We start from the raw sequence: 17685 nt of genomic DNA, 5'->3' as shown, positions 1-17685 counted from the left end.
TGATAATGAGGTGAACTCTAGATATTCCAAACAGCCAAATAAAGAAATACGAACTCACCCAAGCTCGGAGGAATTCAATTGACTTATTATTACTACAAGAGATAATAAGGAAAGCCGTAGTCAACGGGGGCTCCATTTTGAAAAAATTAATTAATACTAATATACAAGTTCTAATTGAATAGCTATAACATTATTATTAGTGCATCACATTCGATGGTTCGGACCGTACCATTTGCCAAAGATTATGGGCATTATATAGTTGAAGAAATGAGAACCACAAAATTAATTAAAGAGCATGCACCGTCTATGGTGGATGAAATTATTGATACCAGAAAAATTTAAGTATAAGAAATCCCTCCTTGGAACTCATCATTAAAGATCAAATCGAGGTCCTAACTTCGACATAATTGTGTTTTCTCAAGATTTCTTAAAACAATAGTTTTGTGTTAAAGCCCAAAATTAGGGATTGGAATATCCACCTAGACCAGATTCTGCCCAACTTTCGGTAAAAGGAAACTAAATTACTCCTTTATTATGGTAAAATAACAATTAATGCGTAAAATACGTCAGAAAATACGTCAAAAACTGATTGTCGAAGAATTTAAATTATGTTTTACTTAAATGGTGTCTCTGTTAGAAACATCAATTTATAAACCTTGCATGTTTATGATCGAACTAATGCCGATTATACTATTGTTAGTACAGCGTAATGGCATTTCTAATTCTCATCGTAAACTCGCATAATACACATACTTTTTCTTTCACGGAAAAATTAAATGATACTACTCCCTCCGTCCCACGAATCTTGACACGTTTGGTTTGTGTATGAGAATTAAGGAGTTGTAGATTAATGTTTTAAGTATGTAGGTAATAAAGTATAAAAATGATAAAGTAGGAGAGGGAAGGTAATAAAGTGATAAGGAGAGAGAATGTAATAAAGACCCATAATTTTTGGACTAATTATTACCTTATTTGAAAATGCGTCAAAATTCGTGGGACGGCCCAAAAAGAAATACGTGTCAAGATTTGTGGGACGAAGGGAGTATTATATTTCAAAGAGTAATGCTAAACAGCCACATTGTGGCTACCCACAATTTACTTAAGTAGAAAATAATTTAATTTATTTAATTTATTTTTTAAAATAAAAATAAGATTTAGTTATTTTATCATATTCTCTACATTATAGTTATTTTTTTGCAATTTTTCGGTAACTTTTTTATTTTTATTAAAAAATAAATAAAAAATAAAAATGCAAAAAAAAAATTAAAAAATAAGTACAATGTAGAGAATATAATAAAATAACTAAATCCTATTTTTATTTTAAAAAATAAATTAAATAAATCAAGATTATTCTTATTATATTAGTGTGTGGGTAGTCACAATGTGGCTGCATAGATTTATTGTATTTCAAAATCATTGGATCAAAATCTACCTCCAAACTCAATTAAATGAACAATCCAGCAGATAGCCTATTCATTAAGAATTAATTAGCATTTTTTTTATATATATAAAAATTAATTAGCATTTCTGACCGCATTACTCGTGAAAAACACTACACAACGCGCCCTAAAAGTAATTAAAAAAGAAAATCACAAAGCGAAAGCAAAAGAAGGAGGAGAAGAAGACTACTTTTTTTTTTATCAGAAAAAGGCAATTTATTAAGAAGGAGGAAGGTACCAGAGGTACCAAAGACAGCTTACAACAAAAAGCTATAAAGCTGTGAAGAACACCATTCCAGGAAAGGTGACTCCCACGCAAAAAAACCAAAAATCTTGTTCCAACTCCACATTCTAGTTTTAATCTCCATGATAATGCTCTTAAGCACCCAGACCTTGTCTTCGAATCTGCTTTCATTCCTCTTTCTCCAGATCACCCAAATCGTGCACATCCACAATGCCTTAAGAAACTGAGAACTCTTCTTGCAATTTGCCAAATACACAAAAGAAGAGAAATGTTCGGGGATACCCCGCGGTCGAGCCCAGCTGTAACCCGTCCAATTAAGAATCTGATCCCAAATCATTGCCGATTTCGGGCAGTCGAGTAACAGATGACTTGCCGACTCTAGCGGGAAAAAACAAGCAACGCAGCCCTTTTCCACCTCTCCCACTTGAACATTTCTTCGAATAAGATTGTCACAAGTTGGAAGTCGGTTTCTGAGGACACGCCAAGTTGTCACGCGAACTTTCTGTGGGGCTGTTGTATTCCACAAATCACTGAAAGATTTCATCTCTTCCGGCTCAACTCTTCTTTCCTCAAATTGGTCACTAATTGCTTGATAGGCCGAGTTTGCAGTGTAAACTCCATTCTTTTGGGCTCTCCAAAACCATTTATCCACTGAACCAACACAAGGAGAGAAACCAACACAAGGAGAAGAAGACTACTGAAAGCGTACTCCACAAATTAACCCCTATACTCATGCTTCATGAATCATGAGGTAATTAAAAATCTAAACCAACTTTAATTAATTGTGTAGGTACGTGAATTTTAAAAGAAATAAAGACTTTTTTTTTATTAATTTTATATCTTTGTTTATTTTGGAATCTTATGAAATCTAAGATTAAATGTGATATATTATTGATAAAGATACTACCATATATCTCAAAGATAAAGATCAATTTCTTTGGCAGCAAATAAAATCTTAATATTGATATATATCAATCTTCAAGAGCCAATAAAATCCTGCAACGTCAGCCTTAGGCCTATAATCATGTGGGGTTAGGCTCAGAGTCTGGCTCTTCCTACAATTATAAATAGGGATCTTCATATCAGTTTTAAACACATAAAATCATAATTCAAGAGTTCAAGAATTGGAGCAGAATTCTCTACAACGAACTTCTCTCCAATAATCAATCTCTCCAATAATCAAGATGTCTCATCAAGGTTTATGGTGTTCTTCGTGGAAGCAGCCCAAAGCTCAAGTCAAGCCCAACGTTCGATCCATAAATAAGACGAATGCCCTCTATATCAACGTTATAAAGCCTAAAGCTCAAGGTTTAAGGTGTTCTTCGTGGACGCAGCCCAAAGCTCAAATCAAGCCCAACGTTCGATCCATAAATAAGGCGTAGGCCTTCTGCATCAACATTCCAAAGCCTCAAGTCAAACCCAACGTTTAATAAACGAAAACAAGGCGAAGACCCTCCGCACCCACATCATAAAGCTCAAAAGATCAAGTACAAGAAGATCGGAGGCATATTTCTCCAACAAATCTCAAGGGCTACTCAAAGACAATCCAATAATCAACTTGAAGAAAAGAATCAGATGATCAATTAGAGATAACAACCCACACAAATATATTTGATCTACAAATATTAAAGTTGTACGCAATTTTATATTAATTAAATTAAATACATAAAATTTGTGTTTACAGACCGATCACTCAAAATTATGTGTTTCAACTAGTGCACACACATACAGTATAAAATCATACATATGGAGATGTAGGGTGTGTTCTCTTTGATTGATAAATTTATCGTGAGAAAAATGAAGGATAACAAAAAAAATTTCCGTTAAATGTTGTCTTTCTTTTTCCTCATTTCCTACAAAATATAATTTCACAATTTCTCATTTATTCTTTTCACTTCAAGGAGGGATAATATTATCACACTAAAAATAGAATAATAATATTATCTCTCCTTAAAGTGAAAAGAATGAATGAGAAATGATGAAATTCTCGATTTATAGAAAATGAGAAAAAAGAAATGAGACATTTAAAAAGAATTTTTTTGATTATCCATTTTTTTAGTGATAAATTTATCAATAAAAAAAATTACTACATGCGTAGAAAAGAAAATGGAGGGAAACAAGTAGGAAATTAGCAAGGATTGATGATGTATTTAGTTCCCTACATAAATAGTCCCCTTCCTATGGTAGACACAACTCACACAACTAAATGTGTCATTTAGTGATGTGGCAGTCCCACGTAATAGAGTCTTTGTCATATTTTTGCTGACTTATTAAGGAGGTTTACTAATTAATGTACATCTCACTATTTTGATTTCTGGAATATACGATCTTTGTATTAGTAGTGAATAAAAATTTACATAGATTATGTCATTATTTTGGCGTTATAGTTATGCTAGCTTTTTTTTTTTTTAGTGATTATTGATTCTAGTTAAAATAGAAAAGTCTTTTTTTATTTATTTTTAATTGAAATAGAAAAGGCTTTAAGCCCCATAAATTAACTAAGATTCAGCATTTTTTGATAAGCCTCGTTTACTTATTAATTTTGTATTATAATACCTCATAATTCAATAGCACTAAACATATAAAATTATTGCATTCACTGTGAAATTAATTGCACTCGAAAAAAAATAATAGAATTTTCGTTTTTCATATATCAGAGTCGAACCTCCGTAAATCTTAACGATGGAAAGACTGAAAATGATCACTATATTTTCAATTTAAATATATATTTTTATTTAAACCTCATCATATATATTGATAAAGTTTTAATTGACTTAACCACCCCAGATTTACTGCTTTTAACTTTAAACTTTAAAACCAATTTTTGTCCTCTTGAATATACTTTTTGGGGTCTCATTTTCCATCTATATATACCCTTCCACGCCACACCACACCACACCACACCACAATTCCCCTACATGGAGTATGAGGAAGCAAGCAAGAGTTTGGACGACGACGGGCGTGTCAAACGGACAGGTACATTGCTGACGGCGAGTTCGCACATCATAACGGCGGTGATAGGGTCGGGAGTGCTGTCGCTGGCGTGGGCGATAGCGCAGCTGGGCTGGGTGGCGGGCCCCGCCGTGCTCATGGCCTTCTCCTTCATCACTTACTTCACCTCCACCCTCCTCGCCGACTCCTACCGCTCCATTCACGGCACCAGAAACTATACCTACATGGACGTCGTGCGTTCCCACTTAGGTATATTTCTTTTATTGCGCCATTACTTTTTATAAATAAGGAAAAGACTATTCAATGACCACATGATTTACCGACGACTCTATTTATTCACTCCTAAATTCCTTTTGATTTCGACAAGCTCTCACTTCTACCGATGTATAGAATTAGATTTCTGTTTTTATTTTGGTTCCATAATTATTTGGACAATTTTTAAAAGTTGTATTAAAAATGGTTTAATTACTTTTGCCGTGATTTGTATGAGAATATTGTTGAAAGATTTTAGAATTAACTTCCCTTTCCCCTAATTAATTATGGCCTGTGGGGTCTAAAATTTAGTGGATGCAGTATTAAATAGTAGTAGGAGTTTAATTGAAGTGTAATTGTTTCAGGTGGTGTTAAAGTTCAACTATGTGGACTGGCTCAATACGGTAATCTTGTTGGGGTCACTGTTGGATACACAATAACGGCTTCTATCAGTATGGTGTAAGTACGAGTTGCGTGAGACCATCTCACCACTTAAACTTATAAAAATTCGAGAATTTAAACACAATCGGATATCAATAAAATTAGATGTTAGCCCCAACATAAATTTAGGGGTAATTGACAATCGTGTGAAAAAAATACACTCAACAATTTCAGTTTACGTGCAAAATCAGAATTTGGTGAAAGTTCGTGTATTTATCACATAATAAATTTACATAAACTACAAAATATATATTTGAATGTAGACATTAGAGCATTTCACACAAGTTTTGAAATTGTACAATAAATTTGAGTTGATTAATTTTTGTTTTTGTTTGGTGTAGGGCTGTAAGGAAGTCGAACTGTTATCACAAGCATGGGCACGACGCAAAGTGCTCTACATCAACCTACCCTTTCATGATAATATTTGCGGCAATTCAGATAATTCTGAGCCAAATACCCAACTTTCATGAGCTGTCGTGGCTCTCTATCGTCGCCGCCGTTATGTCTTTTGCTTACTCTTCCATAGGCCTCGCTCTCTCTGTAGCCAAAGTGGCAGGTAATTACACTACATATCAAATGTTAATTCGATCTCGTAAAATCATGTTGTAATTATTTTTTGTCTTTTTTTGGGGTTGGAAAAAATGATAAAGGTGGTGGAGACGTGAGGACGACGGCGACGGGGACGACAGTAGGGGTGGATGTAACAGGATCAGAAAAGGTGTGGAGAACCTTTCAAGCCATTGGAGATATAGCCTTTGCTTATGCTTACTCCACTGTGCTCATCGAAATTCAGGCAAGTCCTCACACCATTAATTTATATATTACTATTTGAAAAGTTACATGGTTTTTTTGAGTTCTAAAGAAAGATGAAAAGAATAGTAAAGAAAATGGTAAATATTAGTATAAGAAACCCAACTAGGCATCATGTCAATTTGATAGCTTGCCGACATTTTAGTTGAATTGGTACATAATAATACATATAATGAATCAAAAAAATACAAAACACTGAGACCCCAGATGTACAACTGATTTTGTGAAGTTTGTCATGGCATGTAGTGATAAGATCATGCATCTACCAAATATACAACCATCTATTTTTCTGTACAGCTCACTTGTATACTATGATCATATATCCTTTGATTTTTCTTCCAAACCAAATTAATTACAGGGCTCATTCAATTCCTTTCTAAAAACATTAATCCTTATTATCCTATATATATATATGAACTAATGCTAATTTTTAATTTTGGGGAATCATAAACTGGTTCCAATAGAATTTGAACAGCACGTGACGGTACTGCCACATGGGCATATAAGTTATGAATGTGGGTATTTTCTTATAAATACAGTGTGTATTCCTCTTTTCGATTTAAAAATTGGATATATCTCCATTTGCTTCATCTTTGTTTTAAGGTTGGCATCCTACTTTGCCTTTGTATAGTGGAGGTCACTGTTGAGATTAAAACGGACCACATTAAGTATTTCTGTATTTAATTTGTCATATATGATCTGAAAGCTCTCCATCCTTTAGGAAATCAATCATGCACGTAGATCTGGTTAATGTCATTTGTGGTATCTGTTCTTACACGTATGACATCTAGCTCTACTTACTATCTGTGTTACATCTCAAACACTATCATCACCAAAGCACACACAAAGTGTGTTCATCACAAAATAAGAAAAATATTAACTACTATGAACGAGCATGAACGTTGAATGTGCATGGCTTTACATTTTTTTTTTGGCTTTACAAACTACGTTTTAACTGATATACTATTATATATGGACTGAGCACAATTATTTGGTTTCTCATTTTTAGGATTTTAGTATGGAAAACTCAATATTAGGTTGCAGAAACTTAAGAGGCGTAATTAGTATAATCATGGCTCATTTAGTCTTTTAGGGATTACTTTGAGTCATACGAGATGAACAGATAAAACTAATTTAAGCTTATCTATCTATTATTTTGATGAATTAATTAATTGTGAACTTGTTTGACTTCTTATCCTTCAAATACTCAAATTCTATATTGTATCAATTTATATATCACTAAAAATAAATGCCCTTTTTGGGATGTTTCAAGATATAGTCAATTTTCTTAATTTGAATTATCTTAAACTTTCTCAGCTCTCAAGAACATAAACAAAAAGCTAAAAAATTAAAATATTAAGGGTTAAGTACCATTTTCCCCCTATCGATGGCGTCCCTATCGTGTACAGCACCCTAAAGTCAGGGTTGGCGCTGTTTACTACCTCAACGTGGCAAAATCGCACCAAACACCCCCCGCCACTTAACGGAGCTTAACACCGTTAGTAAAAATATTTTTTTTTATTATTAATTAAAGTGGGCCCCAAAATCGCACTCCAACGTGATTTTCTCTCACTACACTACTACCCATCGGAAACTCACACGCACACTCATATCAGACGACGCCACCGCCTCTGAAACTCCGGAAACTGCATCGTCGTCTCCTCCCTCTTAAGCGCCCTAGTCCCCAACCCCCAGACACCACTCCAGCAAACGCGCCCTCGCGCTGCCTTTGCTAACCTACCCCCAATTCTAGCCAGCCCTTCTCCAAATCCCAGCGAGAACGGTTTGTCGCCGGGGAAGGAGAGGCGGCGGACCTTGCGTCCGTGAGTCGGCGGATTTTGGTGTTGTTTGTCGTGTTGTCGTGTGTGTGCTGAGGGAAGAGAGAGACAGCCTTTACAACCATGAGTTTTCGGACCGAGTGTGGGTATCTAGAGGCGAGGCAGAGCTGTGGCGGTGGCGTCTGCCCAGATCTAAGAGGACAGGGGCCGAGGGAGGTCAGGCGGCGTGAAGGCGCATTCGCCGGAGTCGAGCGGCGTCAATGTGTTGCATTAAAAAAACCAGCGATGTGATAGAGTTTTTCTGAAATTGGAGGTTTTGGGGGAGAAATCTGTATGACTTGAAGAAGACCGGCGATGGTTATGGAGGAATTTGGTGGCCTGAAATGGTGATGGAAGAAGACCAGCGATGGTGATGGAGGAATTTGGTGAGATCGGCATTTGCTTCGCTGGAACTCAAGGAAGAGGGAGACAATGGTTGTGGGCCGGAGAAGAGGCACGTGACGGCGGGGACAGCCTCACCGACGGAGGCAGCCACATCGACGGCGGCAAATAGAAGGCGGCGGCAGAAACAGTGGACGAAGGGGAGAGATAGTTGGGCCCACCTGAATTAAAAAAAAAAAAAAAATTCCTAACGGTGTTAAGCTCCGTTAAGTGGCAGGGGGGTATTTGGTGCGATTTTGCCACGTTGATGTAGTAAACATCGCCAACCCTGACTTTAGGGTGCTGTACGCGATAGGGACGCCATTGATAGGGGGGGAAATGGTATTTAACCCAAATATTAAATATGTAGAAATTTTAATTTGTCATATCTTGTTTATTTTAAATTCATTATCTTCACTTAACATGTATCAAATTAAATGTCTCTACATGATCTATTGTTTTAACCTAGATAAAATTACAAGAAAGTCAAAGAAAAAAATTGTACAAATGAATGAGAGAAAATTGAAAATAGTTGTGAAAAAAACAAGTTGCATTATTTAAAATCCCGGAGAAAATCGAAATTTGAAGTAAAGAGAAATAATGCGATTACTAATTTTGATATAAATAAAAAATTTGGGATGGGATCCGTTGGATTTGAGTAAAAGAAGGGAAATGTACAGGACACGTTGAAGTCAAAGCCAGCAGAGAATAAAGTAATGAAGAAGGCTTCATTTATAGGAGTAACAGCCACAACTATATTCTACATGCTCTGCGGCTGCGTAGGTTATGCTGCTTTCGGAAACAAAGCTCCTGGAAATTTCCTCACTGGATTTGGATTTTATGAACCATTCTGGCTCATCGATTTTGCCAATGTTTGCATTGCCATTCACCTCATTGGTGCCTACCAGGTACTCATATAATTTCATGCATTCCTTCATTCAAGCATAGGAGAGGAGAGGATCCTAATTATACATTACTGCAGGTTTTCGCGCAGCCCATTTTCGGGTTCGTGGAGAAGTGCAGCAGAGAGAGATGGCCGGACAGCAAATTCATACACGCGGAGCACATGCCCTTCATGGGGGGGCCCCACGGCCTCAACATGTTCCGCCTGGTGTGGCGGACTGCCTACGTGGTGGTGACGGCGGTGGTGGCCATGATCTTCCCTTTCTTCAACGACTTCTTGGGCCTCATCGGGGCCGCCTCCTTCTACCCCTTGACCGTCTATTTCCCCATAGAGATGCACATCGCGCAGGCCAAGCTCCCCAAATACTCCTTCTCTTGGCTGTGGCTCAAGATACTCAGCTGGACTTGCCTCGTCGTCTCCCTCATCGCCGCCGCCGGATCCATCCAAGGCCTCGCCTCTGATGTCAAGACCTACAAGCCCTTCAAAACTCAATGACTTCTCTCACCGCAACTTCTCTTCTTTCCATTCTATAATCTCATTCCATCCAAAAAGACTACAACTGTAATTACCAATAAATGTTTTTTAAAACTGGTAGCGCTGCTACTATATTACAAATTTCTGTTTTTATTTGTATGACAAATGTTTGTTTGAAAATGTTCGTTAGAGGTGTTTTTTATTTTTTTTGTTTGACAATAGTTTTACAAGAGGCTGTTTGGCTAAGCTTATTTTAGAGCTTATATGATGTAATGTTTGAAAATTTATAAATTGTCAAAGTATTTTATTATTAATTAAACTTATAAGTTTAGAGAGATAATTTTGAGTTAAAGAAAAAACGTTCTACTTAAACAGAAAAAATTGAAGAAAAATGGAATTTAATATATTAAGAAATCTTACTAAGATTTTTTTTGGAATAATAAGATTATTATAGAATAATAAGTTAGATAATTTCTTAGGAACTTATAAGTTATTGGAGCTTATTTTTATGCGTTTACTTTGGTTGTAAAATTTTCATTGGAAAATGATGGAGATGAGAAAATATTATATTTTTCTCTTTTTTTTTTTAATCATATGTTTACTAGAGATGAAAAGATGAGAAAATGTTTGAAAATATTAATTTTCACACCTTTATCCTAAGATAATATTATCAAACATTGGAGAAAATGATTGAAAAAGAGCTATACTTGAGAAAAAATATTTCACGTTGTCCGGATTTTTTTTTCATCATAATAAATATGTGAAAATGATGAAAAATGGGTGAAACATGTTTTTTCTCTCATTTTTCATCAAAGTAAACACATAACTTTTTACATAACTATAAGCTTTTAAACAATTTATAATCTAGCTAGTACATTTTAAAGAGCCAAACACCCTCTTTGTAATAATACGAAAAAATAACCATTTTGCAGACTCATTTTTATTAAACACATTTTAAATAATTTTTCTAGCCACCTTTATGGTGAATATTCAAAATTTCCCTCTGGGTTAATTAAAAGATAAATCATGGGTAAATTTTAAAACAATTACTACTTCCCTATGAATATAAGTGCTCAACTCATTACTCACTACTCAAAAAGTCAAAATCCATAGTGAAAGAAACTTGACAAAAGCTAATGAGGAAATAATTAATTAATTACAAGCTCATAGCTGAATCTTGAAAGCTGTTTTTTTTTTTTTTCATTTTATTTTCGGCCGGATCGATGATAATCCACATTACAAGCATGTAAACTTATATACCAACCAACCGATGATTCTAGATCAAAACAAACTAAACCAGATACGCCCCAACTTACGAAAATGCTACTCCCTCCGCCCCAATTCAATAGGTCACAATCCTTATTCGAACATCTCAATTCAATAGGTCATTTTCAAAAATGAAAAATCAACACATAACAAATACTCTCATATAACCCATTATTTACACCAAATGTCATTGTAACTTCACACATAATTATATTTTCTTCATTTCTCTTTCCTACTTTTTGGACACATATATCTTCAACAAAAGTTACTTTCTATCTCCTATTTTATTATAAACTATTTGTTTCTTAATATTCGTATCCAAAGCTTGTGACTTATTGAATCGGGACGGAGGGAGTATAATAATACTAAATAACTCAATATAAATTTACAAATAAATCAATTAACGCATGAATAGTCGTAGGGTTGAAATACAGTGAGAATGTTACTTCATCCGTCCCAACGAAAGCTGTGCGTATTCCTTTTTGAGCCGTTCCAACGAAAGTGGTGCATTTCTTTTTTTGGTAATAATTTTACACTACAAACAATGTGGCCCCACACACCTTTACACACTTTTACACTACAATCTTACTTTCCTTAAATCCCGTGCCAAAAATAAGTGCACTGCTTTCGTTGGTACGGAGGGAACATTTTTTGTGAAAAATAAAATTAACGGACAAAATCAATATAAATTTATAAATAAATCAATGTAACACACGAATAGACATATAGACGTATAACATTTAATGTGGTGAAATTTTCATCCCCTCCAAGATTCGAACCCATGTGAGAATGACTATTTATATGTTACATATTCGTAAATTTTATTGACTTTTTCGTTATTCTCATTTCACACTATCAATTCGAATAAATATCAATTATAATATATGAAATTTCATGTTTATTCTCATCTCTCATCGCATTTAGTTATTGGGGTATTGGCCTGTAAATACTCGAACTTTTTCCATTTTTTGGTTTTGTGCCACAACTTTAAAATGTGTCTATAAATGCCTGAACTTTGTATTCTTTCTGATTTTGCACCCGATGAATTTCCTTAAATCATTGCCGACATGACAACCGGATTGACATCTCAAATCATACAATTACATGTTCTAGATCTCACATTGACAATAAAATCATCTGCTTCATTATGCACTTCAAACTTTTCTCTCAATTCGGCTGTCATGTCGGCAATGATTTGAGGGTAAAAGTTCATCGGGTGCAAAATAAAAAAGAATACAAAGTTCAGGTATTTAATTATAAGCTAATTTTAAAATTAGGATGTAAAGAAAATAGAAAAACTTTGAGTATTTATAGGCCATGCAATACCCCTTAATTATTTATTCTCACTAGTAACACATGTCTTCATATTTCCGATAATCTGATATTTTCTTGTATTATTGCATCTCTTATTTAATTCAAAAAAATGTAATTAGCTTTACTAGTTGACACTCCTTCAAAACACTCAGTTGATCAAGTAGTTATAAATATACTCAGAGAACCTGCGACATCATACACAAAGTGATCTTTGGTTTGGTGGAGGAGATAGCTAGATATAAAATTCATAATATTGGAGGATGACGAGTGATAAATAATCATCTAAGGATGCATTATCTTTGGTTGTAAATTTACCATGGAAGAATGAGGAAGGAATAATATTATCCCTCCAAAAATAATCTGATAATATTATCCCTCTTATATAGTACACATGAGGAATGAGTAAGGGTCAAATGGGAAATGAGGGAAAAGAAAAAAAATACTTTAAAAAGAGTAAAATTTTGTTTATCACTTCTTTTTTCATGATAAATTTACAACTAAAGAGAACACATCCTAATTATACAAATCAAGTTATCCATCGCGATCAAGTTAAATTAATTTATCACTCATGCATGTCTTATCAGTCAAATCAAACACTTCTAAATTGTACAAGTGGAGAATAGAAAACCCTAGGTTCTAGCCACGAAGACAAACGAATCAACAAATTCCCACCACCCCTTCTTTTCTTTTTCTATTAAATTGACCCCCACCGAAACCGAAACCGAATCAGAAGACTTCAATAATTGGGAATGAGATTTTGTGTCCCACTTTCAATTTTATGTGTTTTCTTATTTATTTTTCTTCACTCTCAATCTTATATACTTTAGTTTAATTTTGTGATTATTAACTAGGGTTTATTCCATCAATCTAGGGTATATAATTATTTTTTATCATTTAATTTCACTTTTATTAGCTAATAATAGGTTGATAAATTCAAAATCACGGTATATACTTTTTAAAAAAATTAATTTTTTGAAATAAAAATTAAATATAATTTATAGTATTATAATAAAAAAAATTATAAAAAATATTTTTAAAATAATAGATATAAGCATGGAACACAGTGGTATACATAAAATTGTGGGACACTGAATTTCATCTCCAATAATTGAAGTATAAATATAGAGAGGATAATTATTTCCTTTTTTGGGTCAATACAAGAATATGCATGGATGTCACAGACCTTGCCAGAAATAAAGCAACAAATATACGTGGCCTAAATTCTCATGAATATGCAAACAAGATAGGAAAATGGGTGCATATGTGGGGGTGACTGTAAAGAGAGAATAGTGATATATATTTTTTGTAGTGATCCAAAACAAAAATAACAAATTAAAGAAAAGGCAAATTTAAAATATGAGGTCTTTAGGTTTAGTAGGGTCTGGCAATATTCCTTGAACATCTTTGGAAAACTTGCAGCAGTTGAATTTGCAAGGGTCTGCCTCAATGAGGTGCTGCGCGACTTCGTTCATGGTGGGGCGCAGCGCGGGAGCTCCGCACGTGCAACGCAGGGCGATGGTGAGGACTTTGAGCATGTCATCCTCGTACAACCCCGACACTCGCTTATCCACCACATCCGCCTTCCCACTCGCCCAAGACACAATGTTCTTGCCCTCACCAAACACCGCCTCCACCGGCTTTTTCCCCGTCACCAGCTCAAGTAGCACCACTCCGAAGCTGTACACATCACACTTGGTAGTCGCCCTTGAAGAATACGCGTATTCTATTGCACCATGCATGCATCCAAATTATATATAGGATATTGAGTATATATAATTAATTAAGATACGTATACGTACCTGGTGCTAAGTAACCATAAGTTCCTGCAATAACAGTCGTGGTAGAATCCTTAGAGCCTCTTGCTTGAAGGATCTTTGCAATTCCGAAATCAGCAAGTTTGGCTTCATAATTGACATCCAAGAGTATATTAGTGGACTTGATGTCTCTATGAATGATGGGAGGCATGAGATGGTGGTGTAGGTAGGCCAATCCCTGGGCGACCCCGACCGCGATCTGGTGTCGAATAGGCCAATCCAACACCACTTTCCCTCTGTGTATGGCATCCCACAGATTCCCATTGGGCATGTATTCATACACCAGCAAGCTGCAGTCGAGGCTCGACAAGTAGCTATACAGCTTCATGATGTTCTTGTGCCTTATGCTTCCCAGAGTCTCCACTTCTGTTACAAGCTCCTTCTCCATAACCACCTGCTCCTCCGAAGCTTTCCGGCTCCACAGCTTCTTCGCCGCCACAACTTCTCCACTGCTCAGCTCGATCTTGTACACCGTGCCTGAGCTCCCGTATCCCACGATGTTCTTCTCCACCATGGCGTCCGTGATCTCTCGTTGATCGAAGCTCAAACGGTGGAAGCTTTTCATGTCGTATGAGAAGCATGATGATGACAATGTGTGATCCTCAGTTTCCACAACCTTTCTCTCTTTCCCATACCATCTCTTTAAAACTAGGACCATCCCAAGAAGCGCGATTGCTAACATAAACAAAATAGCTGTTAACCAAACACATTTTGTGTTTTTCTTGCTATGGATTAATCTTTGGGAGCAGATGGAGAAATTCTGGGGTGATGATGAATGGATTTCTGCAGGTAGACAGAGGTTTGGATTGCCAACAAAGCTCTCCAACATACCTCCCTTTGTGAATGGGATTGGTATCACACCGGAGAGATGGTTGTTGGAAAAGTTCAAGGAAGTAGGCAATAATTTGCTCATGCTTTCTGGGATTTCACCAGTGAGGCAATTCTGTGAGAGATCAAGAGCGTTGAGAGACTTCAAGGAAGATAGGGATTCCGGTATGGAAGAATTGAGCTTGTTGCCGTGTAGCATCAAAATGTTGAGGCGTCTCAAGCTCCCAATCTGAGAAGGAATGGCGTCGGAGAGAAGATTGTTGCTGAGATCGATCTTGACAAGGCTTGTTGCGAGAGAGATCTCTGCAGGGATGGAACCCGAAATCCTATTCCCTTGCAAGAAGAGCTGCGACAAGTTCCTAGCATTTCCAATACTTGGTGATATGGAACCCACGAAATTATTATATCCCAAATCAATGATCCATGCAAGAGGCAGTGAGAATACCCCTTGTGGTATCTCGCCTCCTAGATTGTTATTACTAACTCGAAATCTTACAATGGACTTGCATTCTGCATAACTCTTGGGGATTTCTCCCGTGAATTTGTTCTGCAGCACCAGGAGGTAGTTCAATTTTCCCCCACTGCACAGCCCCTCCGGCAGCCTCCCGGAGAGCTCATTCTCCGCCAAGTCCAACGCAACCATGGCCGATGATCTCCCCAGATCTCTCGGGACTTCTCCGCTGAGGAGATTCTCGTACAGAGACAGCGTGTTTAAGCTCGTCGAATTCGCAATATCAGATGGGATTTCTCCTACAAGACTGTTGTTGTAGAGCTGGAACACTCTTAGTTTTGGAAGGCGACAAACGGAAGCCGGAATCCTGCCGCTCAGCTTGTTAACGGACATGTCTAAATCGACGAGCTGCGTGAGATTCCCAATCTCCACCGGAATCTCCCCTTCCAGCTCGTTGTAGTAGAGCTCGAGGTGCTGCAGATTCTGGAGCAGGCCGACTTCTTTTGGAAGGCGGCCGGCTAGATAGTTCCCGCTCAACTCGAGATCAATGAGGGAAGTGATGTTCCAAACTGAGGTCGGGATCTTCCCACGCAGCATGCACGTGGACAGAATCAAGGACTTGAGCTTTATCAGCTTAGCTATGGTCTCCGGCAGCTCCCACAAGTTGAAGAGAGGGTTCTCGTTGAAGTTGAGCACCTCAAGATTGGTGAGGTTGGTGAGTGAGAGAGGGAAATCGCCTGAGAAGAGGTTGTAGGAGAGATCAAGCACCCTCAACGAGCTCAACGGCGTGAAGTCGGGCAGATGTCCCGTGAGATACAACGAGCTGGCGTTGAGCTCTTCCAAGAAGGAGCAGTTGGCGATGAGAGGGAGCTCGCCATGGAAGTTGTTATGGCCGAGGCGGAGAAGGCGGAGCTTTGGAAGATAAGAGCATACTTGGGGGGGAAATGTCCCGGACAGTGACCAGCCGGAGATGTCGATTCCGACTATGTTTTGCTCGTCGTCGCAGGTGACGCCGGCGTAGTAGCAGTAGGTCTTCCCATTGGTGGAATCCCAGCTGGAGAGAGAGTTCCCCGAGGCGTAGTTGTTGATGAGATGGAAGAAATAGGTTTGGTTATTGGGGTTTGTTTGGAAAGAGGTGTAGGTTGAGAGCATGAGGAGGAGAAGGAGGAGGTGGTGTTTGGGAGCCATGGAGAGAAGATCTGAAATTGTTTGAGAGGATGGGAAGAGATTTATAGGTGGGGAGTGGTGCATGCATGATGGGGGGAAAAAGTAGGAGGTTTCTTGGTGATAAGTTGAGCAAAGTGAGATAGTGAAATGGATATGTATAACTTTATATTTTTGTAAAGTTTATACCTCATCATGGAATAAGATCATCATCACGGAGGCTTTTTATATCATTTCATACATCGGTATTTCTTGGCAATACTTAGTTGGTTAATGATATTCTATCCCTTCCTTGAACAAGCGAGTTAGACTTTTAAATTTAATCCTATGCAGTTGTGAATTCATTTCATGTCAATATAGTATATGATTGTGTGTGGTCGGATGAGATCCTTTGTTTCATACTTATTAACTTTTTAATGTTTTATTATTAATTTTACTGGAGTATTTGGTAATTAAGACTAGCCAGTAAGGTGCACATTTTTGTATATGCATGCATATTGGTCAAATTTAATCCATGAAGAATCCCTTAAGTATAAAGAATAAATACTTAAAGAATAAAGAATAGATCTAGACCTCCTAGATTTAGAGCCACATCAGATGGTTACTAAAATTTAGGATCTAAATTCAAAAACAAACTAAATATATTTAGAATTTGGTTTGATAATTACGGAAGGGTAATTAGGTAACCTCATTAAAATGAAAACCGCATCCCCTAATTTCACTCCACATTTCGCAGCCTACCATTCTCTGCAAAAAAGCACAATAGCTAAGGATTCTCTTTCATGTTTCCTTTGAATTATATAATATATTGAATATAATATACTTTATTTGGTGAAATATTTTTATTATTCATATTATGTGAGTAAAAATTGTATTCTGTTCACTGAAAATTTTGTTACGTTTATTGAAAAGTTGTGATTATTTCTTACGTATTATATTCCTAAATAATATTGTTATTCAGAACTGTGAAAATATTTAACATAAAATATTTCGAACAAGTGTTAAAAAATTATGAACATCTAAATAAAAACTAAAAAGGGTATATATATTGAAAAGTTGTGATTATTTCTTATGTATTACTCCCTCCGTCCCATTATTTATGGGACGTTGCTTTCCGGCACGGAGATTAAGGAG

General features: G+C 36.5%; 2 protein-coding genes across 2 annotated transcripts; one reads left to right on the top strand and one right to left on the bottom strand.

Moving 5' to 3' along the window:
• Positions 1-4535: 4535 nt before the first annotated feature.
• On the top strand, positions 4536-9894 carry LOC130992608 (amino acid permease 6-like). Its single transcript, XM_057917313.1, has 6 exons — positions 4536-4884; positions 5253-5346; positions 5670-5884; positions 5979-6121; positions 9017-9244; positions 9319-9894. Exons 1-6 carry the CDS (start codon positions 4602-4604, stop codon positions 9733-9735), a joined length of 1380 nt encoding a protein of 459 aa, XP_057773296.1. The 5' UTR covers positions 4536-4601; the 3' UTR covers positions 9736-9894.
• Positions 9895-13402: 3508 nt separating this feature from the next.
• Positions 13403-16583, bottom strand: LOC130992551 (receptor protein-tyrosine kinase CEPR1-like). The gene is made up of 2 exons (XM_057917226.1): positions 14094-16583; positions 13403-14017 (listed from the first exon to the last, which is right to left on the bottom strand). Exons 1-2 carry the CDS (start codon positions 16573-16575, stop codon positions 13644-13646), a joined length of 2856 nt encoding a protein of 951 aa, XP_057773209.1. The 5' UTR covers positions 16576-16583; the 3' UTR covers positions 13403-13643.
• Between the last annotated feature and the right edge of the window lie 1102 nt (positions 16584-17685).

This window comes from Salvia miltiorrhiza, chromosome 7 (genome assembly GCF_028751815.1).
Source record: "Salvia miltiorrhiza cultivar Shanhuang (shh) chromosome 7, IMPLAD_Smil_shh, whole genome shotgun sequence".
Lineage (NCBI taxonomy): Eukaryota > Viridiplantae > Streptophyta > Magnoliopsida > Lamiales > Lamiaceae > Salvia > Salvia miltiorrhiza.
The sequence above is the reverse complement of the archived record's forward strand: the minus strand, read 5'-3'. Positions and strand labels throughout refer to the sequence as shown.

What these genes read in the sequence shown, in the direction of transcription:
- LOC130992608 (XM_057917313.1), top strand. Translation starts at nt 4,602, where the DNA reads ATGGAGTATGAGGAAGCAAGCAAGAGTTTGGACGACGACGGGCGTGTC. An exon ending in CTGTGCTCATCGAAATTCAG is followed by an intron (nt 6,122 to 9,016) that starts GCAAGTCCTCAC and finishes GGAAATGTACAG; the next exon opens with GACACGTTGAAGTCAAAGCC. An exon ending in ACCTCATTGGTGCCTACCAG is followed by an intron (nt 9,245 to 9,318) that starts GTACTCATATAA and finishes ACATTACTGCAG; the next exon opens with GTTTTCGCGCAGCCCATTTT.
- LOC130992551 (XM_057917226.1), bottom strand. Translation starts at nt 16,575, where the DNA reads ATGGCTCCCAAACACCACCTCCTCCTTCTCCTCCTCATGCTCTCAACC. An exon ending in TTATGGTTACTTAGCACCAG is followed by an intron (nt 14,018 to 14,093) that starts GTACGTATACGT and finishes ATGGTGCAATAG; the next exon opens with AATACGCGTATTCTTCAAGG.